This window comes from Amia ocellicauda, chromosome 11, assembly GCF_036373705.1.
Source record: "Amia ocellicauda isolate fAmiCal2 chromosome 11, fAmiCal2.hap1, whole genome shotgun sequence".
NCBI classification, from domain to species: Eukaryota; Metazoa; Chordata; class Actinopteri; order Amiiformes; family Amiidae; genus Amia; species Amia ocellicauda.
In genome coordinates, this window is record NC_089860.1 from 2,667,183 (window position 1) to 2,693,266 (window position 26,084).

At 39.7% G+C, this 26,084-nt stretch overlaps 1 protein-coding gene across 2 annotated transcripts in view; it reads right to left on the reverse strand.

Moving 5' to 3' along the window:
- The window catches only part of LOC136762829 (pro-neuregulin-2, membrane-bound isoform), a 226,820-nt gene that overhangs the window by 86,015 nt on the left and 114,721 nt on the right, over positions 1–26,084 (reverse strand). For both annotated transcript variants that reach the window (XM_066716376.1, XM_066716377.1), the window contains exon 4: positions 15,228–15,348. In XM_066716376.1, the coding sequence (XP_066572473.1) occupies positions 15,228–15,348 (121 nt within the window). The remainder of the gene's footprint in view (positions 1–15,227; positions 15,349–26,084) is intronic.

Below are 26,084 nucleotides of genomic sequence, written 5' to 3' on the forward strand. Positions count from 1 at the left end.
ATCTGATTTTCTGGACGTGTGCCATTCTGTGAGTGAATTAGCTGGAATAATTGAGTTATTGCTACTTCCAAGTTGTACACAGCTTACTGAATGGCTGTTGCATCTGTACCTCTGCAGTATATATTGATATTGTGGTCTAAAAAAGCCATGTTAAAGAGCAGGTCTCACTCCCAGTTTTGTCTTATTCTTTTGTACTCTGTATAAATGCTGCATGAGATGCTGAACAGGTCAGAAAGTTTTGGAAATTAAATGGTACTAAAAAACATGATTTGTTTGATAGACCCATACAGTGGATATCCTAGTGTTCAGTGATGAGTTTTATTTTAATATATAAAAAAACAAAGCAAAACTGTCAGAGAGGCCTATGCACAGATTCATTAAAGCACACATTTATTACATTAATTACATTTTTAAATAAAATCATTAAAAATACAAATGTTAACAAAACTGAAACACAACACATGCCTTGCATAGATAGATGGCACAGCTGTTTTAAAAAAATGTATGTTCAAGTAATTTAAAAACTAAATTATTGAAATCCACAGTCAAAGACGAACTCCTCCTTCCCTTGAAAAAACTGTTGACAATGGTAGATCTGTATAGTTTCATTATTTTAGTTCTCAAAATTAATTTAAAAAAATAAGCAAAAGAGTATCAGTCAGGAACTTTGGCAAATTCCAATAACTATGGTGAGTTTATCGAGTATATTATTATTTGTATTACTGTTCATTTATCAAACCAATCTTCTGATTAACAGCACATACATAATATTAGTATTTTACTAAGTTTACAATTCCAGTATTTAAGTAATTTTTGTGTTTGTTGTCGAAACCTTTCACAAATAATTCAATGTATTCATTAGCACAGATAGGTTCAATCTCTCATGTAAACAGAGGTATATAATAGTTATCTTTCAATTCAGAAGCACTGCCCAAGGGGGAGGGGTTTCTACGCACTTCAATAGGAACCTGATCAAAAACGTCACTCTATGAAAGCTGCAATTGGCCCCTGCGCAAGTCACTCAAAACAGGTCCCTTCTCACTTACTGTTGTATAAATCCTGACATCTGCGCAGGTTCATCCTCTTTTGCCATTTCACTGGACCGGAGAACATCAGCTCTCTGTGTCTTGTGTGTTATTGTGCAATATACCAGTTCCGGTTCTCGAATCTGATTTGACGAGAGACGTTCCATGAGCACTGATGGTCTGACACCATCAGCACTCGGACGCTTCACTGTGTGTATCACTCCGCCACATTAACCTTTGAAAACAAATAAATGTGTACAATAGTCCCAAGGACCAGCAAACTCACTAGGTTGTTGTCACCAGCTGCCAGCATGTTTGTTGCTTTTCTAATGCTTTCGAAACAATTTTTTTGTTGAATTAAAAATAGAAACGAAAACGATAATACTTATCAGACCATATTGTTTATGAGATAAACTGTTAACTTTTTTGAAGGATGGAAAATACATATATGAAAATAATGAAAAATATATGAAAAATAAAATAAATATCTGACCATATTGCGTGTAAAAAACTTCTTGTTCATCGATGGATAAAGAATTAAATAATTATCAAACTACATTTTGTTCTAAATGTCATTTATATTAGCTTGTTTGTTTATTGAATTGTATATGAGTCATGGCACACACTGGTAACCCCACATGCTCTCGCTTCTTCTCTCTCTCTCTCTCTCTCTCTCTCTCTCTCTCTCTCTCTCTCTCTCTCTCTCTCTCTCATCTCACTCACTCACAACGTTTTAGAACACCGGAGGTAAGCGCATTGTTTGAACTGCAACAGCACTATATACACTCACCTAAAGGATTATTAGGAACACCTGTTCAATTTCTCATTAATGCAATTATCTAACCAACCAATCACATGGCAGTTGCTTCAATGCATTTAGGGGTGTGGTCCTGGTCAAGACAATCTCCTGAACTCCAAACTGAATGTCTGAATGGGAAAGAAAGGTGATTTAAGCAATTTTGAGCGTGGCATGGTTGTTGGTGCCAGACGGGCCGGTCTGAGTATTTCACAATCTGCTCAGTTACTGGGATTTTCACGCACAACCATTTCTAGGGTTTACAAAGAATGGTGTGAAAAGGGAAAAACATCCAGTATGCGGCAGTCCTGTGGGCGAAAATGCCTTGTTGATGCTAGAGGTCAGAGGAGAATGGGCCGACTGATTCAAGCTGATAGAAGAGCAACTTTGACTGAAATAACCACTCGTTACAACCGAGGTATGCAGCAAAGCATTTGTGAAGCCACAACACGTACAACCTTGAGGCGGATGGGCTACAATAGCAGAAGACCCCACCGGGTACCACTCATCTCCACTACAAATAGGAAAAAGAGGCTACAATTTGCACAAGTTTACCAAAATTGGACAGTTGAAGACTGGAAAAATGTTGCCTAGTCTGATGAGTCTCGATTTCTGTTGAGACATTCAGATGGTAGAGTCAGAATTTGGCGTAAACAGAATGAGAACATGGATCCATCATGCCTTGTTACCACTGTGCAGGCTGGTGGTGGTGGTGTAATGGTGTGGGGGATGTTTTCTGGCACACTTTAGGCCCCTTAGTGCCAATTGGGCATCGTTTAAATGCCACGGCCTACCTGAGCATTGTTTCTGACCATGTCCATCACTTTATGACCACCATGTACCCATCCTCTGATGGCTACTTCCAGCAGGATAATGCACCATGTCACAAAGGTCGAATCATTTCAAATTGGTTTCTTGAACATGACAATGAGTTCACTGTACTAAACTGGCCCCCACAGTCACCAGATCTCAACGCATTAGAGCATCTTTGGGATGTGGTGGAACGGGAGCTTCGTGCCCTGGATGTGCATCCCACAAATCTCCATCAACTGCAAGATGCTATCCTATCAATATGGGCCAACATTTCTAAAGAATGCTTTCAGCACCTTGTTGAATCAATGCCACGTAGAATTAAAGCAGTTCTGAAGGCGAAAGGGGGTCAAACACAGTATTAGTATGGTGTTCCTAATAATCATTTAGGTGAGTGTATATCAGCACTGTGATTACCCACGGCACTCGGCCTACGGCCTCGTGCCTGCGGCCGAATCACAGCAGTGCTGATATAGGGCCATATCGCACTCTTGCTCGTGTGATATTGCTTAATTAAGACTCTTAATAGCGGTTGGTTGGCTTCACGGCTGTGTCATTCACCACCATATTATTATTGTGTGTCTCTGTTTGTCTCTACGCGTTCCCACCATTCCCCCTTCTCCCAGTGGTCCTGGAGAAGAACAGGAGAGAACGAGTGACAGTTCTGCTTATAGGCCCGCGGTGGCCTTGCAGAATCTTGTTCACATTGAGAGCGGACTTGTTGTCCCAAGCACAGGGCACGCTTTGACACCCCAACCCGGGCCTCCTCCAGCTCTGGGCCTGGCCCCTGAGCAGTAGAGATTGATTTCCTGTGGTCTGTCAGACGCGGTAGTAGTTGGCGAGAGCTCCCTCTACAAGGTCACAGTATTCCTACAGCTGGCAGACGTTTAGCACCTGGTGCCAAGACGGCAGTCAAGACCCAGTAAACTGCCCCATTGGGGTCATTTTACAGTTCCTACAAGAGCTGCTGGACCAGGGCAAGTCCCTGTCCATGCTCAAAGTGTATCTGGCGGCCATCTCCACATGTCATGCCCGGATCGATGACAAGCCTCCTAGGTCTCATTTTCTGGCTACACAGTTTTTGATGGGTGCTCGAAGGCTACGGCCTACTCTCGCCCCTTCACTGCCCGCATGGAGCCTTGATGTAGTGCTGGACGCACTTTTCTAAGCCCCATTTGAGCCACTGAACTCAGCTGAGCTGAAGCTAGTGTCACTTAAGACGGCATTTTTGCTGGCAAAACGCGTGAGCAAGTTACACACCCTGTCTGTATAGTTCGTTCATTATTAACAATGTGTTGCAGTGGTGCACACGTCTGGCCTGTACCCCACTTTATGTATTTACTGCGTTTATGACAGCAGGACTGTGGCTCCATCTAAGCTGGAATTAGACTGGAGCATCACTGCCGCTGTTCCAGCTGATGGCACTCGAGCTGTTCTCGTTGCCTCGCTGTGTAAATAGTTTTTTGGTCAACAGGTCTATGGCCCACTCTGGCTGTGTGCCATTGAGTTTCCAGTAGAGGACGACTATGGTCTTCGATCCTGGACGGCTCATGTGTGGCCCTGAAAAATGTTATTGTCTGGAGTTGTTACTGAGGCCTCAGGGCCTAGCGTATTGGTCGGTACGTTTCAAAATATGGATTAATTTATTGACGTTGTAGTGTTAGTTATGTTAGTGTTATCTTAGTTGATTTGGCCAACCGCAATATCTTTTTTTTTTTAAATATATGGCAGTTGGACAGCCTTCGGTCCTGACGAAATAATGACTTTTAATGACTTTTCATAGTCATAATTACTGACTTTTTAACGACCTGGATCAAAGTGTTTTAGAATTATAATAGTTGCATTGACAAAGTTCATATACGCACAATTGGTGGAATTCTGCAGATCTGCGCATATCTGCGGAAATCTGCGATACAACACACCCCATGGCTTCTTTACAGAGAAGCACATAAGTGTATAATATGTAAAGTGCAATTAAACTACCAGGAATCTACATCTGATATGTTATCCCACCTAAAAGCCAAACACCCTTCTGCGAAACTAGCAAAGACAGAAAAAGAAAGAGGAGCAACAATCACATTCATATTACATACACAGCAAGCTATTTCTATTTATTTTTTATTCACTGTAACTCGAACGCACAGGTGTGTTTCCGAACATAGACCAGCAGTCTGTGTGGAGTGTGGTTTGGAAACATGGAAAAGTCAATCATTTGTCAAGTAGATTGTGTAAATTAGTTCGATAGATAGGTCTTATACATTTTGTATGACCGGGAAACATTGCCACAAGGACGCTAATGTTAAGGCATTTGCATTGCAGCTCACATTGCTAAACTCTAAATTGAATGAAAATGTATAAAAATTGAAAACGAAAAACATATTGGTCGGTCAGTTACAGATGTCTCTACTTGCAAGTGTTATAATTCCATAGAATGCAATGTTTTGGTGAAAGGCCTTATAACACTTGCAAGTAGAAACAGTGTGTGGGAGCATGTTTTTTCTACCCAGAACATTTTCCCTCATATGCACCTGTCTAAGAGTCTATACAGATGTGCGATTAGCTTTTGTTATTGTGATTTATGCACCCTCATGTATTTCTGGTGATGTTTGCCTTTGGCTCATAAAAATACCAAGTGGCTGGAAAGTTTTTTCATTCTAACAGGCTAATGGCCAAAAAAGTTAATTTTATCCCCTGCATACAACTATATTTCTCTGTCAATCTGAACATTGCCATAGCTATGCAAACACTATTCTCCTGCCTGTTTGAGTCAAACTCTGATAAAACAGATATCTTAATTCTGGGGGACAAAAATTGAAATGTGCACCATGCACTGACAGGACTGAACAACTTTAACTTCACCTCTAAGGAGATGTTGCAGAACCTGGGTGTTATCTGCAATCCAGATCTCTACTATGAGTCATACATTCAGAATACATTCAGTGTTGAGATAATCCTTCCTCCAGTTACAGAAATAATAGAAATGTTACAAAATGAATGCCATATCTGTCATTATATGATACAGAGAAATAAATACACAAATTTGTTCAGTCTAAATTGGATTACTGTAATACCATTTTGAGAGTTAACCTATTAATGCTCTTCTGTCCTTTCAAAATGCTGCTGAACAACCCCCCCCCCAAAAAAATGAACACATAACTTCAATATTAACATCCTTTTACTGCCTCCCAGTACCTACAGGTTAGATTTTAAAATTCTCCTAGTATCATTCAAAGCACTACAGGTGCTGCAACACCTCTGTTTAAAGGAACTTCTCATTGAATATACTCCATATCGGGCACTGCAATTCCAGAAATCCAGCTATATAGTTGATGAACTGCATTTCTTTCCATGTGTGTCTTTGTAAACAAGGTCACTGTCTTGTGGTCTTGCTGTGCTACGGTACTGTGCCATAGTGCAACCCTGATTCCCAGAGGAACAGATTCTGATAAGAATCAGTTTTCTCCAGCAATTTGAGCTTGATACATCGTACAAACCCCCCTTATATTAAACATTACGTATGCTTTAATTCTGCCTGGTTTGACTATATATGGGTCTTCCTAAGTCAGGCAGAAACCAAACTTACGCTCATCCTGGGACAGACATGTGGGCTCTGTTATCTTTCTCTCCTGTCTGGTCTGCATAAAAGTGCCTGTAGTTTGTAACTTCTCTACTTCTTGAGATTGCCTCTTGAACCTCTTCCTTGCAGCTGCTTGTAATAGAAACCTTTTGATTGGAGGTACATCTCTCTCTGGTCACAGAACAGTTATAGGGCTCCCTCTGTTTTAACCTTTACATCACAGCTGAAGACTCATTTTTTTAATCTCTTTTCGTTTAGTCCTGATAACCTGTAGTGCCACCAGTGTTCCAAGGACATTTTATGCACACTGTATCCTGTTATCTTCCTCATCTCACCATAAGTAAGCTGGTCACAGTCTCTCTTCTTGTCTTCCATCCAAAGACAAGGCACTTCCCACCTGAGGGCAGAGAAGCCACATACCCCCAGAAGGCAAGAAACCTGCCCCCCTAGAGAACTGACAAGATCCCCCCAGAAGGCAAACAGGCCAGCACTATACAATATAAGCACTGATGTTTCTGATGTTCATGCTACCTGTGTCCAGGCAACCATTAGGCCTAGACATAAGCAGTGGACCTCAATAGATATTTACTAAAAAACAAATACAAAAATAATTAATTGATTTATTGATACGATATGATAAATACAAAATAAATACAAATCAGACAAATGGCTGTAATAATGGTGATATTCTGTTTCTCAAAACATCAAGAAAGGAGGAAAAGCATGCATTGAACTGAAATGTACTGAGTGCAGGTATGCTAAAAGTCCTTGAAAGTGTAATTTCCATACACAGTAAATATTTAGACATGAGAATCAGGATGGGAATAGTGGCTGAGATATATTTGATACATTTTTCTGAAATGTACAACATATACAATAAAGCTGTCATTTGGAAGTGCTGTATGTCTGGCTATTTAATACTGTGTTTAACTGTTAGAACATAACAGTTTACAAACGAGAGGAGGCCATTCGACCCATCATGCTCGTTTGATGTATATTAATTAAGGATCAAGTATCCTATCCAGTCTGATTTTGAATGTTCCCAACTTTTCAGCTTCTACCACATCACTGGGGAGTTTGTTCCAGATTGTGACTACTCTCTGTGTGAAGAAGCATCTCCTGTTTTCCGTTTTGAATGCCTTGAAGTCCAATTTCCATTTGTGTCCCCCGGTGCGTGTGTCCCTGCTGATCTGGAAAAGCTCCTCTGGTTTGATGTGGTTGATGCCTTTCATGATTTTGGAGACTTAAATATAGCCCCCATGTCGTCTCCTCTATTCCAGGGTGAAAAGGTTCAGTTTCCTCAGTCTCTCAGTAGGACATTCCCTTCAAACCTGGATTAAGTCTGGTTGCTCTCCTCTGAACTGCCTCTAGAGCAGCAATATCTTTCTTGAAGTGTGGTGCCCAGAACTGTACACAGTATTCAAGATGAGGTCTAACTAGTGCGTTTTACAGTCTTAACATTACTTCCCTTGCTTTAAATTCTACACTTTTGACAATATACCCTAACATTCTGTTTGCCTTTTTTATTGCTTCCCCACATTGTTTGGATGGAGAAAGTGAGGAGTCCACGAATCCGTGAAGGCTGCACTGGCAGGCAAATCTGTGTTGAACTTGATGAATACATTTTTCTCACAGTAGATTTTTTAAATAATGATAATGTATTCATTTTGGTTGACGTTAATTTAAAAATATCTTTGAATTTAGATATTTGCATTTACAACTTCTGCACCAGAGCTGGGTATCCTCTAGTTCTTTCGTTCAAAAACATAATAAGTAATAAGTATTTGCTCTAACACATGGGACATGGGGGGCCACCCGGGCCCGGGCAACTTTTGGAGTTACACCTCAGCCTCTCATAAAAAGCATTCTGAAAAAATCCTTCAAAATATAGAACTTAAAGCAACCTATTAAAAATAAGTCATGTATAAATGCCAAAAAGTGATAATATATGTCAGTGTAATGCCTAACAATGAAATGCATTATATTTTCATTTATTACATTTCACATTGCCTAATTAGGCGATTAACGTTTCCAAATTCCAAATCTTTGGGCTGTCACTGTACTTACTCCCGCCTTCAAGAAGTAAATTACCCAATCACGTGTGTCAGATATGTTCTGCCTTCTAAAGGCAAGTAACCAATCAGATGTCAGATAACTTGTCACAGGTTAGAATTAGTTTAAACAAGAAACCAGGAAAAGATAATACTGGAATTTGGAAACATTATTCAAGCAGGTGATTGGCTGTAAGATCTTCATCATGAAATGGAAGTAAGATATAGGCTACGGTTTTATATATTTACATTTTGCATTGAATAAATACTGGCATTAACATATGTATGTATTGTATTTCCATTGCGTTTTCATTGTTCCCATGGATACTTTGCAACATTAATTTTGATCGTTAAAACATAGGCTACAGTATAGATTTACACATGTATTATAAAACATGATCAGTTATCTTTATTGTTAGGCTAACATTACTTCCCTTGTTTTAAATTCTACACTTTTGACAATATACCCTAGCATTTTTTGTATTTTGTATTGCTTCCCCACATTGTTTGGATGGGGAGAGTAAGGAGTCCATATAAACTCCTAGGTCTTTCCCATGCGTTACTTCTTCAAGTTCTATTCCTCCCATAGTGTAATTAATGTAATACCTTGCACTTGTCCACATTGAATTTCATCTGCCAGGTGTCCTCCCACAACTGAATATCATCTATGTCCCTTTGAATAACTATGTTGCCGAGATTGTGTCTGCTGAGCCAATTTTGCCTATTTTGTATTAAATGTACTTTTTTCTTATTTAAAAAAAAATGTACATATAATACTTACGTAGTCCCCTCAGTTTATTTTGTCCCTTTGCCTTTTTGTTTTATTGGAATGTTGTCATATTGTTTATAAGCAATTATATGATTGGTCTTGTGGAAGATCTCAAAACTCAAAATCAAAAGCAGTATGACATTCAATTTTTACCCTTTCATGCATATTATACTGGACCCAGTTAGCAACTTCAAAACATTTTAAAAGCAGACACTTTCTTTGTTTGCTGAGCAAAAATTACCAAAAATCTATGCTCATTACATTCATTACATTAATTGATTCTACATTCACTCATGCCTGGCTTTACCTGTATCTAAAATTCAACATACGGTATTGGTTTGAGTTTTTTACATTTTGCTGCAAATATAATACATTAGAAATACTGGAGAAATTATATTATGGGGCTGGCCGGTAGAAGGGGTCAGATTATATTATATCCCATGTGATATGGAAGATCTGACAGCTAGGGAACAGTATGACAGCAAATTAATCTTTAAGCAGTAAAAAAGCAAGTGTACAATATCAGAACAGAGCATGTAATTGTATAATAAACTGACAGTTAATATTGTGACGTCACCTGGGGTTTTTACTAATAATGGAAACTGTTGATCCAATCCCATAAAGCATTTGTGAGTTACTTCAAGTTTCACAGTAAACATTAAATACTATAACTGTGTAATTTTTAGTTCATAGTTCTACTCCACACAAGAAGGGTACAGATCTGTAGCCAGTGTGGTTTGGAGCTCCCCACTCGAGCGCTCCGCACCACAGAAGCTCCACCCAGTAGAGAGCTAACCCTGCTACACCAAAACAACAGGGGCCCGATATTCAAAAGTCACGAAATTCCATCACAAAAAGTGTGCCTTGCAAACAAAACGTGATTTGGCACAGAAAAAGAGATATTCTAACATGGCATAAAGTATTTGCACAAGATTGGAATATTGCACTTTTGCCTGTGCCTCAAATCTGTTTGCACTTCACAAACCTGCCTGCGCACTCCACAGTGAACTGTTATTCCCACTGTTTGAGCAAGCTTTGCATGGTTATTGGATGAATGTGCCCCCCAAATACTGGTAAATTCAGTCTAAAGAGGGCTTTCACGCAATTCAAATTTGATTGTGCTATTTGCATGTTTTAATGTCAGCCCCGGAATGCATGTTTCCAATTACAGAGTCATTACCATATGCTTAAAGAGCCACAGCATTAAAGAAACAGGAATCTGCAGGTGGATGAATGAAGATAGTGTGCTGGACAGAGCTGAGGTCCATGTTTCTACACTCATTTGTTATGTTTTAAACATTCTATTATTTGTACATTCATATACACTCACCTAAATGATTATTAGGAACACCATACTAATACTGTGTTTGACCCCCTTTCGCCTTCAGAACTGCCTTAATTCTACGTGGCATTGATTCAACAAGGTGCTGAAAGCATTCTTTAGCCCATATTGATAGGATAGCATCTTGCAGTTGATGGAGATTTGTGGGATGCACATCCAGGGCACGAAGCTCCCGTTCCACCACATCCCAAAGATGCTCTAATGCGTTGAGATCTGGTGACTGTGGGGGCCAGTTTAGTACAGTGAACTCATTGTCATGTTCAAGAAACCAATTTGAAATGATTCGACCTTTGTGACATGGTGCATTATCCTGCTGGAAGTAGCCATCAGAGGATGGGTACATGGTGGTCATAAAGTGATGGACATGGTCAGAAACAATGCTCAGGTAGGCCGTGGCATTTAAACGATGCCCAATTGGCACTAAGGGGCCTAAAGTGTGCCAAGAAAACATCCCCCACACCATTACACCACCACCACCAGCCTGCACAGTGGTAACAAGGCATGATGGATCCATGTTCTCATTCTGTTTACGCCAAATTCTGACTCTACCATCTGAATGTCTCAACAGAAATCGAGACTCATCAGACCAGGCAACATTTTTCCAGTCTTCAACTGTCCAATTTTGGTGAGCTTGTGCAAATTGTAGCCTCTTTTTCCTATTTGTAGTGGAGATGAGTGGTACCCGGTGGGGTCTTCTGCTGTTGTAGCCCATCCGCCTCAAGGTTGTACGTGTTGTGGCTTCACAAATGCTTTGCTGCATACCTCGGTTGTAACGAGTGGTTATTTCAGTCAATGTTGCTCTTCTATCAGCTTGAATCAGTCGGCCCATTCTCCTCTGACCTCTAGCATCAACAAGGCATTTTCGCCCACAGGACTGCCGCATACTGGATGTTTTTCCCTTTTCACACCATTCTTTGTAAACCCTAGAAATGGTTGTGCGTAAAAATCCCAGTAACTGAGCAGATTGTGAAATACTCAGACCGGCCCGTCTGGCACCAACAACCAGGCCACACTCAAAATTGCTTAAATCACCTTTCTTTCCCATTCAGACATTCAGTTTGGTGTTCAGGAGATTGTCTTGACCAGGACCACACCCCTAAATGCACTGCAGCAACTGCCATGTGATTGGTTGGTTAGATAATTGCATTAATGAGAAATTGAACAGGTGTTCCTAATAATCCTTTAGGTGAGTGTATGTACAAGAGAACAGCATTAGCAATTATATGTGTGCTTCCCAGTGCTTCTAATGCCATTCTCAATAATATTTATTACTACTGCGTACACAATATTGTGTTTGTACTGCAATACTACACATATGAACTTTGTTGTATGCCCTCTCTGCAGCAGACACAGGTATGAGTGTCATAATCCATGGTCTGGACAATGGCATAGATATGTACACTGTTTACCAAGGAGATGTATTTGGGATGTGTACAGTTGGGACTGATGCCAGATGTACGCATCATCATTGATGATGACATTGCATCACAGACAACCTGTATGCTGAGGAAGTAGTAGCCATTTTGGTTAATAAAGGCAGCTGCTTCCACCCCTGTAGGTGTCAGTCAATGACACCTAACACCCACAGCAGCTGCGCAACATCATAAAACCCACAAGTTATCTCCTTCCTGTTTGCTCTGGTTCTGGAGAATTTAATATGTTCTTCAGTATGTTACAGCAACGCGGTTAATATCCGGTCAGGGTGGCGACACACGGGGAACTGGGTGATCCCCACTGTATCACCTGCTACTGTCTGGAAGACGTGCTCAAATTTGTTGGTACCCTTACAGCTCATTGAAATAATGCTTCATGCCTCCTGAAAAGTGATGAAATGAAAAGCTACTGCATCATTGTATACTTGCATGCCTTTGGTATGTCATAGAATAAAGCAAAGAAGCTGTGAAAAGAGATGAATTATTGCTCATTGTACAAAAATATTCTAAAATGGCCGGACCACATTTGTTGGTACCCCTTAGAAAAGATAATAAATAATTGGATTATAGTGATATTCCAAACGAATTAGTTTATTTAATTAGTATCACACATGTCTCCAATCTTGTAATCAGTCATTCAGCCTATTTAAATGGAGGAAAGTAGTCACTGTGCCGTTTGGTATCACTGTGTGCACCACACTGAACATGGACCAGATAAAGCAAAGGAGAGAGTTGTCTGAGGAGATAGACAAGCATGGTAAAGGTAAAGGCTACAAGACCATCTCCAAGCAGCTTGATGTTCCTGTGACAACAGTTGCAAATATTAAGAAGTTCAAGGTCCATTGAACTGTAGCCAACCTCCCTGGACGCGGCCACAAGAGGAACATTGACCCCAGATTGAACAGAAGGATAGTGCAAATGGGAGAAAAAGAACCAAGGATAACTGCCAAAGAGATACAAGCTGAACTCCAAGGTGAAGGTACAGTATGTCAATTTCTGATCACACCATCTGTCGCTTTTTGAGCGAAAGTGGCCTCCATGGAAGAAGACCCAGGAGGATTCCACTTTTGAAAGAAAAACATAAAAAAGCTAGACTGCAATTTGCTAAAATGCATATTGACAAGCCACAATCCTTCTGGGAGAATGTCGTTTGGACAGATGAGTAGAACTGGAGCTTTTTGGCAAGTCACATCAGCTCTATGTTCGCAGATGAAAAAATGAAGCTTTCAAAGAAAAGAACACCATACCTACAGTGAAACATGGAGGAGGTTCAGTTATGTTTCGGGGCTGCTTTGCTACGCCTGGCACAGGGTGCCTTGAATCTGTGCAGGGCACAATGAAATCTCAAGGCTATCAAGGCATTCTGGAGCAAAACATACTGCTAAGTGTCAGAAAACTCTGTCTCAGTCGCAGGTCATGGGTCTTCCAACAGGATAATGACCCAAAACACACAGCTAAAAGCACCCAAGAATGGATAAGAACAAAACATTGGACTTCTATGAGTCCTGATCTGAATCCTATTGAACATGTATGGAAAGAGCTGAAACTTGCAGTCTGGAGAAGGAACCCATCAAACCTGAGACAGCTGGAGCACTTTGCTCAGGAAGAGTGGCCTAAACTACCTGTTAACAGGTGCAGAAGTCTCACTGAGAGCTACAGAAAACATTTGATTGCAGTGATTGCCTCTAAAGGTAGTGCAACAAAATATTAGGTTGAGGGTCCCATCATTTTTGTCCATGCCATTTTCATTTGTTTTATTATTTACATTATGTTGAAAAACAAAAACAGGCTGGTACACTCTTTCAGCATATCTTTGCCTATGTCTGTGTTGCTGTTGCCTGGTGTACAGTGCATCATTATTGTCCAAATGTCGACGAACATGCTGCATGCTACTAACCACGTTTCCCATTTTTATATATTTATTTATTGCCATTCAGTCAAAAAAGACTGTGTCTGGTGCAGCACACATACAAGCATATTAAAAATAAACAGAGACAGTTCCACACTTCCCAATGCTGACTGTGTGCTGTCGCCATCTTTTTATAAGCCTGATTCTGTGTGTCACAAACCTGTTTTTTGCATTTCACATACCTTCAAATATAGCAGGATCACTCAGAATTTCAGCCAATTTCCCTATAATATGCCATGCATACAATTAACACACACAGAGCAGAATGGATTGTGCCAGGTAAAAAAGGTTTAGAATTTGGCAAATAATGCACATTTATGTTGATAGCCATTTGCGACGCGCATAGGCCTTCGCGGTCCGCAAACTGTTTGAATATCGGGTGCCAGGTCTCCCGAAGTGGGAGGCTTATCACTGTACTGATTTTTGAGAGGGGTTACATAACTTGTAATAAGCTATTGTATACTATGAGCCCGAGTTTATTTAATTGAGCATAGAGCATGATAAACAAGTGAAGAAAAAAAAAAGGAACTATGTAAGTAAATGTGCTTGAGGCAAAAATAATTAATGTAAATAGGACATTGATGTCCAAAGAGTATTTATTCTGAGCAAGCAGTCAACTTCCCAGATTTCAATTCCACAAAAAATATCATTGCATTTTAATTCCTTTAGGAAACAGTAAAGAGATGTCATAGAGGAACTGATGTGAAGAGGAAAGTTGCAACTCAACACATTTCTTCAGACAAAGAAACTATGAAAAACACCATTCAACTTTTTCAACCACTTCATTTGCTGAGGAACTTTTAAGTTCAGGTGAAATAGTAATGTAGAAAAAACATGGAATTGCTTAGCCAGAGTAGATACAAACACACACACGGATTCAATCAACCTAATTATATCGTAAAGATTTTAAAGTAAATTCCAATGCGTCTCCAATCCCCTATCTGAAGTCCCATTCAATGTTTTGGGATTGGCTTTAAAAAATAGTAAAATAATTAACAAAACATGGCTTAAAATGTTTAACTTAATGCTTAGATTATGTGCAGTGGAGTGTTTATGTATCAAACATTGTAGGGACTGTAGTAAAATACAGTAAAAAATATCCTCTTTTGCATTATTTGTGCAGATGCTAAATATATTTTCACACACAGCTATAATGTATTTTTCTTTTCTTAGTTATATTTCAGAAGAATTCCAGATGGCCCCATAATAGAATTCTGACCATGTATATACTTTGAATGTATTATCTAAGAACATATTTTATCTCTGGCAAACTTGTTTCTTGACTGTTCAGAATGGATCAGATCTTTGGCATGAATGATAAAACAAGACTGTGACTTTCAAGCCTTTTCAATATGTGGTTGAAGGAGAATCAACTTAGACTGAAGGCATTTCTGTATTAGATGTCAAAATGAGACAATGGGGATGTTGCATTCACCAAACTGTAAAATAAAATAATGTGAAGTTAAATTCTGAGGCAACATATATGGCAAAAATAGGAAGAGTACACTCACTTACTTGCAAGACAGTTGATTTATACCGTCTATGTAGTAACAAACGCCGCCGTTTACACAGTAAGCCTTTTCGGTCTCATTGCATCTTCTGGCATGTCCTGAGCCAGGAGAAAGTGTTGTTGTTACTGTTGAAGACAATAAACAACACAGAAATATTAAAAACTGTACTTGAATTAAATAAAACCAATAATGAAACCAATAATGAACAAGAAGGAAGAGCAACATTATTTGCGATTATTTAAAAATGCATCTCTATTTTCTACAATGTGTGCTTCTGAATTATTTGTTGTGCACTCATATTATACACAATTAATGAACACTAGGTCACACTTTACTGTCTCTGGAGCCTTTATGCATAGGAATTTAAATATAAATATCCAAAATACATAAATATATAATCCACTTTTTTGAGAGTTGCTTGTTTGTTTACATTTTTACTATACATGTCAAGCAAAACTCATCTGTCAAGCCCATCTTATCTGGGATATATTCCATTATCTAGTTCTAAACTATTTTGGAAGTTTGAAATCCGTAGCTTTTTTAACAACAGCTAAAAATATGTAAACCACATTTCACATCCTTTTGATGGGTGCTGAGTGAGAAACATAAATAACATCTGTTGATTTTCCCATGTCTCTGCTATGTCAGGGCCTGCTTGTCAGTAGTGCTTTTAATGTTGAATCAAATAAGTTTCTGGAAGGAGATTATTGCAGCAAGACTGGAGGCACTATCATGACATTTAGCTGTGGGGTTGATTTTAAAATATATAATTCTCTTTAAAAGGTCATCAAAAAATACATATTTCACTGACAGCATTATAAAAAAAAAAGTAAAGCTTACAGTGAGGGAAAAAAGTATTTGATCCCCTGCTGATTTTGTACGTTTGCCCACTGACAAAGAAATAATCAGTCTATAATTTTAATGGTAGGTGTATTTTAACAGTGAGAGACAGAATAACAACAAAAAAATCCAGAAAAACACTTTTCAAAAAAGTTATCAATTGATTTGCATGTTAATGAGGGAAATAAGTATTTGACCCCTTTGACTTAGTACTTGGTGGCAAAACCCTTGTTGGCAATCACAGAGGTCAGACGTTTCTTGTAGTTGGCCACCAGGTTTGCACACATCTCAGGAGGGATTTTGTCCCACTCCTCTTTGCAGATCCTCTCCAAGTCATTAAGGTTTTGAGGCTGACGTTTGGCAACTCGAACCTTCAGCTCCCTCCACAGATTTTCTATGGGATTAAGGTCTGGAGACTGGCTAGGCCACTCCAGGACCTTAATGTGCTTCTTCTTGAGCCACTCCTTTGTTGCCTTGGCTGTGTGTTTTGGGTCATTGTCATGCTGGAATACCCATCCACGACCCATTTTCAATGCCCTGGAGGTTCTCACCCAAGATTTGACGGTACATGGCCCCGTCCATCGTCCCTTTGATGCGGTGCAGTTGTCCTGTCCCCTTAGCAGAAAAACACCCCCAAAGCATAATGTTTCCACCTCCATGTTTGACGGTGGGGATGGTGTTCTTAGGGTCATTCCTCCTCCTCCAAACACGGCGAGTTGTGTTGATGCCAAAGAGCTCGATTTTGGTCTCATCTGACCACAACACTTTCACCCAGTTCTCCTCTGAATCATTCAGATGTTCATTGGCAAACTTCAGATGGGCCTGTACATGTGCTTTCTTGAGCAGGGGGACAATGCGGGCGCTGCAGCATTTCAGTCCTTCACGGCGTAATGTGTTAGCAATTGTTTTCTTGGTGACTATGGTCCCAGCTGCCTTGAGATCATTAACAAGATCCTCCTGTGTAGTTCTGGGCTGATACCTCACCCTTTAAGAGAGTGCTCCTAATCTCAGTTTGTTACCTGTATAAAAGACACCTGGGAGCCAGAAATCTTGCTGATTGATAGGGGATCAAATACTTATTTCCCTCATTAACATGCAAATCAATGTATAACTTTTTTGAAATGCATTTTTCTGGATTTTGTTGTTGTTATTCTGTCTCTCACTGTTAAAACACACCTACCATTAAAATTATAGACTGATCATTTCTTTGTCAGTGGGCAAACGTACAAAATCAGCAGGGGATCAAATACTTTTTTCCCTCACTGTACATCAAAATGCATTTTGTACAGTGTGTACATGTGCAACATGCTTACTAATAACCAAGAGGATCTGCAGTGTATTAAAATCCCTTATAAAACTTTGGTGTCCATCCCTAAAAACCTGTGCTTGAGAGCTCTTTTATGCTTTAGAACAGCAGGTAGATGCTTTTAGGTAAGGCTTTCCTTTACAGTTGCCAGTACAGTGTTTATTAGATATATTTTCTCTCTTTTGCCATGAACAAGTTAGTTTAAAAAGGAGAAGCATACCAGCTTTTAAACTAGTGCATGTTTTAGTAATTGAGTGAGCCCAAGATTTGTATAGCACTCATCATCTCCGGAAATCCAAAAGAAGTATTGGAATTTGGAATTCTGTGGCCAAAACCAATGACCATACTTTAAAATACACACTGTGGAGATAAGCCAGTGAACTTGTGATTCATTTTACACAAGAGCACATATTGCTATGTCTATTTTAGGTGCAACTGTCATCTGTAATTCATAAAGAAAATTAAAAATAAATTATTGGATTCACAGTATATCCAGATGACATTTTTAGTAGACTGAAAAGCCGAGCATCTGTTTTATTCAAATCATTATATGTAGTATTGAGACCCATCAACACTGAACTCATATTATTGAACTTATGAATTTATAACCAAAAGCTAATGCTTTTAATAAAAGAACATTGATAATCATACTTTGGGGTTTTCGAATAGCTCAACTTGAATGAGTCTAAACTTTACAAAAATGTATGTAAAAATCATTATACAGTGCATCCAGAAAGTATTCACAGCACTTCACTTTTTCCACATTTTGTTATGTTACAGCCTTATTCCAAAATGGATTAAATTCATTATTTTCCTCAAAATTCTACAAACAATACCCCATAATGACAACGTGAAAGAAGTTTGTTTGAAATCTTTGCAAATGTATTAAAAATAAAAAACAAAAAAAGCACATGTACATAAATATTCACAGCCTTTGCCATGACACTCAAAATTTAGCTCAGATGCATCCTGTTTCCACTGATCATCCTTGAGATGTTTCTACAACTTGATTGGAGTCCACCTGTGGTAAATTCAGTTGATTGGACATGATTTGGAAAGGCACACACCTGTCTATATAAGGTCCCACAGTTAACAGTGCATGTGAGAGCACAAACCAAGCCATGAAGTCCAAGGAATTGTCTGCAGACCTCCGAGACAGGATTGTATCGAGGCACAGATCTGGGGAAGGGTACAGAAAAATGTCTGCAACATTGAAGGTCCCAATGAGCACAGTGGTCTCCATCATCCATAAATGAAAGAAGTTTAGAACCACCAGGACTCTTCCTAGAGCTGGCCGCCCGGCCAAATTGAGCGATCGGGGGAGAAGGGCCTTAATCAGGGAGGTGACCAAGAACCCGATGGTCACTCTGACAGAGCTCCAGCGTGTCTCTGTGGAGAGAGGAGAACCTTCCAGAAGAACAACCATCTCTGCAGCACTCCACCAATCAGGCCTGTATGGTAGAGTGGCCAGACGGAAGCCACTCCTCAGTAAAAGGCACATGACAGCCCGTCTGGAGTTTGCCAAAAGGCACCTGAAGGACTCGCAGACCATGAGAAAAAAAATTCTCTGGTCTGATGAAACAAAGATTGAACTCTTTGGCCTGAATGGCAAGCGTCATGTCTGGAGGAAACCAGGCACCGCTCATCACCTGGCCAATACCATCCCTACAGTGAAGCATGGTGGTGGCAGCATCATGCTGTGGGGATGTTTTTCAGCGGCATGAACTGGGAAACTAGTCAGGATCGAGGGAAAGATGAATGCAGCAATGTACAGAGACATCCTTGATGAAAACCTGCTCCAGAGCGCTCTGGACCTCAGACTGGGGTGAAGGTTCATCTTCCAACAGGACAACGACCCTAAGCACACAGCTAACAAAGGAGTGGCTACAGGACAACTCTGTGAATGTCCTTGAGTGGCCCAGCCAGAGCCCAGACTTGAATCTGATTGAACATCTCTGGAGAGATCTGAAAATGGCAGTGCACCGACGCTCCCCATCCAACCTGATGGAGCTTGAGAGGTCCTGCAAAGAAGAATGGGAGAAACTGCCCAAAAATAGATGTGCCAAGCTTGTAGCATCATACTCAAAAAGACTTGAGGCTGTAATTGGTGCCAAAGGTGCTTCAACAAAGTATTGAGCAAAGGCTGTGAATACTTATGTACATGTGCTTTCTTGTGTTATATTTTTAATACATTTGCAAAGATTTCAAACAAACTTCTTTCACTTTGTCATTATGGGGTATTGTTTGTAGAATGTTTAGGAAAATAATTTAATTTAATTAATTTTGGAATAAGGCTGTAACATAACAAAATGTGGAAAAAGTGAAGCGCTGTGAATACTTTCCGGATGCACTGTATATACCCTAAAATACAAGAAGTTACAAAATATTAAGCTTTGAGAAAAACTAACCAAACTAACAATGCAACCAGGCACAGGGAAAACATTGACTACTTCAGACATCAGACAAAGCCATATAATCAATTATTTATTTGTATAAGATTTTGAATGCTGATGTAATCTTCTTTAAAGTCATGGACTGAATCAAAATTGCAATTTCAATTCCAGTGCTTGATGTAGGCTTTTTGCTTGACAGATTATTCTTCCTTCTGCCTTCTAATACAAACCTGATATAAAGTACTTTGTTGTTATGTTTTGAGTTACATGTGTGTGCATGTGTGTGAATGTGTATGTGCAGTTCACACGCTGTATGTAGTTTGATACTCACAGCACTTCACAATATTTAAAATTGTTAAAATACAATGCAAATTATATACATGCTGACTACGATTTCTTATTTATTTAAAAAACAAAAAATAATGACGGCAGCATCTCAGATCTCCCAAAGAATATCTTTACAATTTCCACATAACTGAACTCTTGGTCACCCAGTGATCTACGTCAAGTGACTACAATGGTAAAAGATTAAAGAAAGAAGTACAAACTCACAATGGTAAAAGGGTAGAAAACTGTGTGCAGTTTAAAAACAGAAAACCGCAAAGTAAATAAGTAAATACAATATTTATTTGATGGTCTGGTGCAATGTGTCAGCATCATAATAATAATAAATAATTATTATAGATGTTTATTATTTGAAATGCTAAAATACAGATAGATAATGGCATTTATCATGCTCAGATTCCTTTCCTGCTTTGTTTATTAGAGATACCCTTCACAACATTTGCTAAGCCTTGTCCTCTACATTTATCATGACAATCTATCACTGCGCTTTACATTTGATTGAAATTGCCAGTAACAAAGTTGTGCCTTCAAAATGTGTATAGCTTTTGTCCTTTCATCACCACAGTATTGTATAAACTTTATGCATCATACAGGATTTCTTCTGGCAGTGAAGCTGTATAGTTGGTATTTACTTTAGAAAAACACTTTAATAGATCACACATTCTATTTTTGATACCTTTTCATTATGATGATGATTATTATTATTTTAATCTTTCTCTAAAGTTCTACCAGCATTGCTTCCACATTCAAAGCTAGAAGCAAACTGATAAACATGCCTTACAATAAAACACCCTTCAGCATTATTTGTGCAATGAAACGTGTTCTATGGAAATAAAACAAAATCAAATGAGAGGTGATTAAAAATTAGACTGTCTTCAAATTTGTTAGTGGGCACACTGCCATTGTGCTGGCACAAGCAAAGAGTATGTATAACAACTAGACCTTATCCCATTCAAGATAAGGGCCGTGGTAAAGGTTACCACTTCTATCAGTGTCATGATAATTATATAAAATCAGAGTATGTTAAAATACAATAACTACAAATTAATGCAGATAAGATTCTGGGTGTTGCTTTACACTTATAGGTGCCGCTCAGACACAGGCTCTCCAGGATCTCAGGATTTAAATCTGATGTGTGGCAACTATAGCTTTGGTACCATTTTAAAATGTAATGGGTAACTTTGTTTTCACTCTTTTTACTCACTTTTCTTCACTGAAACACAGAATCTAGAAACCAGTATCCAGTAATGTATTATTTGTTCGCTTGTAAATATCTTAACATATGTATAAATACATTGTGAAGTTATTGAATTCTGCAATACTCTATGGTAATCAAAATGTATAAAAATAATTGCATGTTTTGCACTGAGATTGCTTTGGCACTTGCCAATCTATTCTCACGTATACACACAGACAAGAATTTTTTTTTTTTTAAAGAATAGGAAAAATAGACATTTCTTTCAATACAGAAAATCTATAAAAAATTGGCCTTACTTCCTGCTTATGACAAAAGATATGATAAGCTACAAAGATTATGCAGTTTAATCAGATTTGTCTATTAGATTTAGGGTCTGATTCATTCTAGCATCCTATACAAGTTTTCACAAGATAGGCAAGCTAACCGAGATCAGCGGCATCAGGAACTCTACCAAGTACCAAGTGGATCTTCCAGCAAGACAATGACCCCTAGCATAAATAAAAATCAACATTTTGCAATGCCCATCGTAGTCTCTGGACTTGAATCCCATTGAAAGCCCATGGTTTGAATTGAAGAGGACAGTCCAGAAGTGCAGACTGAAGGATATCAAGGATCCGTAATTTTACAGTTTCCACCACTGTTTACCAGGAAAAGTAACCCCCACACAACCAAAAAAATAGAGCTAAATTAGCCACATAACTTTATTTTAATGGTAATCCAAACAATGTAATTGACATTACCCTGCTGCAAACTAACGCTTACCTCTAGTCAGCCACTGAACATTGTGCACTGTTCCTTTTTAATAGGACAAGTTCTTTATCTCTTTAATACACTTGAACAGTGTTCTGCTACACTGGATAAAATAAAATAAACTACACTCAAAATATGCTTAAACAGAAAAAAATAATAGAAAGCCCATTTGGCAAAGAGAATCCATAAATCCATAAATGGATCTGAAAAGAATGGAAAAATCTAATCTAACAGGTGGTCTAAATACTTTTCCTCTGGAGATACATCTGAAACATGCAGAGAGATTTAATTTTGTTTTCTTTTTCCTTTTTTTAATGGCGCAATTCAATATATGGTCATAAATCAATAATTGTCTTCTCTTATTATTAACTTTAGTTATAATGTAATTTTGAATTGTTAATGAATAAGCTCACAACAGTAACCATGCATGTACACAGACTAGGGGCCAGATTAAATAAAAACTTTGACCCACCCACTAATAGAAAACTACAAATCGGTCCATAGTAGCAGTTACATTTATGATTAGAAGAAAGTGGCATCTTACTAAAAATGAAGACACAACTGAGTACAGTTGTGTAGTTTTCTATTAGCAGGTGGGTCAAAGTTTTGATTTAATCTGGCCCTAGGTATTCTGGCAAAACAAATGTCTTAAATCGTATTTTCAAAATTATTTGCCAGGAAGTGTGCTTGAGAAGTAGAAACAATCACTACATACTGAAGTCAACATGATCTTACTGTAGTACTTTCGATTATGTTGAAGAATGTTATCTGGGGACATTAGTGTTCGAAATACTTAGCAGTCACATAGAATACATACATTCACAAACCTTCTGAAACTTCATGGCCTAGGGGTTAAAGTATATTGTGAAAAGTGTAGAATTTAGAACAAGGGAAGTAATGTTAAGACTGTACAATGCACTAGTTAGACCTCATCTGGAATACTGTGCACAGTTCTGGGCTCCACACTTCAAGAAAGATATCGCTGCTCTAGAGGCAGTTCAGAGGAGAGCAACCAGACTTATTCTAGGTTTGAAGGGAATGTCCTACCGAGAGACTGAGGAAACTGAACCTTTTCACCCTGGAACAGAGGAGACTAAGTGGGGACTTGATTCAAGTCTTCAAAATCATGAAAGGCATCAACCACATCAAACCAGAGGAGCTTTTCCAGATCAGCAGGGACACACGCACACGCAGGCCTTCAAGACGAAATCAGGAAACACTGCTTCACATGGAGAGGCATCACAATCTGAAACAAACTCCCCAGCGATATCGTTGAAGCCGACAATTTGGGAACATTAAAAAATAGACTGGATACGATCCTTAGATCACTTATGCTGGGGTCACACTACACGATTTTAAGCCCGATTTGGCCCTCACGATAGATCGTCACAACAGGCAGCCTGGTCGGGGCACGTCCCCGCCACCGATGGTCGTGTAGTGTGATGGGCTGCGATGAGATTGCTGCCCTCCGGTCTGATCGTAAGCTTGTCAGAGCTGCTAGGATTTTATTAAACATGTTTAATATTTACGACTCGATCGGCATCGATCGTGGAGAGTGATGTGATCAGCAGCCAATGAGAGCTGAGATGATTGAAGAAGAGAAAAGAAACAGGAAGAATAAACATGACAGGAGAATAAGATTTTCATACGTATTTATTAAAATACTACCACTGGTTGTTTTGGGGCATGTTATTTTAAAATACTATACGCTTTTTGTGTTTGTCCGCACAGACGAACACAAACAGCAGCAGCGGCGAGTGGTCGGGTTCTTTCCGCAGTTTTGCACAGATCTGCAGAAATCCATTGATCCCATTGGTGGAGCAGCGCAGATCTGCGCTAAACAGACGTGACCTGTACATGTGCACGTCCGTGTTTGTTGACCTTTTCTCTGTGTGGATCTGTGTGGATTTCGCGTGTTTCTGCGAAATTTGGAGGGTGTGATGCAGATCGCCACGACAAGGATTTCAGATCAGTTGTGTAGTGTGTGTTCCCCTGTACTTAAGCAGTTGTGTTGTGTGCACTCCTTCACAACGCAAAAGACATAAATAAATCCTCACTCCTCTCTGGCTGTTTCCCATCTGCATTTAAACAAACTGCTGTCATCCCACTCCTCAAGAAACCAAGCCTTGATGCCACCTCTCCTCCACCCTGTCTCTCTACTCCCCTTCCGCTCAAAGACTCTCTAGCGGGCATTCTACCTCAGCTCTCTGACTCTCTGTCCCAACACTCACTCCTTGATCCACTGCAATTCGGCTTCCGCACAGCTCACTCCACTGAGACAGCTCTCCTGGCAGTCACTGACTCCCTCAGCTGTGCTCGGGTGGCCTCCCTCTCCTCAGTCCTCTTCCTCCTTGACCTCTCCGCAGCATTTGACACAGTCGATCATTCCATCCTCCTCTCCTGCCTCGCTGACCTTGGAATCTCTGGGACTGCTCTCACCTGGTTCTCCTCCTACCTCAGCGACCGGACCTACCAAGTGACATGGCAAGGTTCCTCATCCACCCCCCAACCTCTCCTCACAGGCATACACCAAGGCTTACTCCCTGGGCCCCCTCATCACATCCCATGGTTTCTCCTACCACTTCTATGCTGACGATGCCCAGATCTTCCTGTCTTTTCCCTCTTCTGACCGTCTCATCCCCTCTCGCATCTCTTCCTGTTTGTCTGCTATTTCCACTTGGATGCACTCACACCACCTCAAGCTCAACCTCTCCAAATTGGATCTCCTGTTTTTCTCCCCCTCTTCCTCACCTTCTACTGATCTCTCCATCTGAATCCCCTTGGAATCCACCACACTCTCTTCTTCTTCTTCCACTAAAAATCTAGAAGTCACCCTTGATCCTGCGCTCTCCTACACCCAGCACATCACCACGCTGACACGCACCTGTAGATTCTTCCTGAGCAACATACACATATAGTACCAGCAGAGAGCATAACAAAATGTCAAAATAAATATATGTACACCTTACCTAGATCGTCCTCTTTCTTGATTTCTTCATCGAGATTCAGTCACTAGTATGTCATCAAAGTCCAGCTCTCTGACCAGTTCAGACTCATTAGCAATCAACGAAAGCGCACTAAGATGCTTATGACACATACATGTTCTGAGATAATTTTTTATTCTTGACATTTGCGGAAATTAGCATTTTGATAATGTTAGCATACACACCAGAGGTGTTATGACAAATCCGGCACCCTCTGGATATTGTGCATCATTTAGCAATCACCTTGATTTCGCACATGCGCAGACCACTCTAGGCTGATTTGGTGCATGCGCTCCGGGGGGATGCCACATATTTTCGTGAGGTCGTGAATGTGCATTTATTGTGGATTGAAGGAGTACAGAACTGTGGGTAGTTTACAGACATGAGGATGCAAAACTGACAGCCAAGTTCATAGTAATCATAGCCAACTCCCTATCGCATTTAATGTCTCAGTAGCAAATAATACAATGTGTATTTTATGTTCATATGTCTAAAGCTACCAAGGCCAAATCAAAATAGAGCAGTCTGCACATGTGCGAAATCAAGGTGATTGCTAGAGGATGCACAATATCCAGAAGGTGCTGGATTCGTCATAACACCAGCATCAGAGCTCGTCGGACAAACAGCTAGTGACCTCCTTTAAAAAAAAAAAAAGTGTATAGGCGGTACACTTTGCAGAAGAGAAGCTGTCTTTCTCATCTCTTCCCTTTTTTGTTTTCGCTTGAAGTACCTGCTCGGGGTACGTCGATGCATTGCTTTTTCTCTTTAAACAGCTACTGCGTTGATATTCCAGTGAGTGCCTAAACATTGGATGCTTGAGTTTCTCCTCTTTTTTTTGGCGCGGCACAAATACATTATAACAGTGTGATCAGGGGGCCCCTGGTGGTCGGAGGCCCCTGAGCAGTTGTCCTGCTTGTCCATGGGGTAATCCGGTCATGTTGACAAGTATGAACCAACCCACACAGTTCTTAATGGTCATAACCTCAATACACATAGGGCTGTAGACTCAACAGACATATCTTCAGTACAATGAAGACCTAAAACA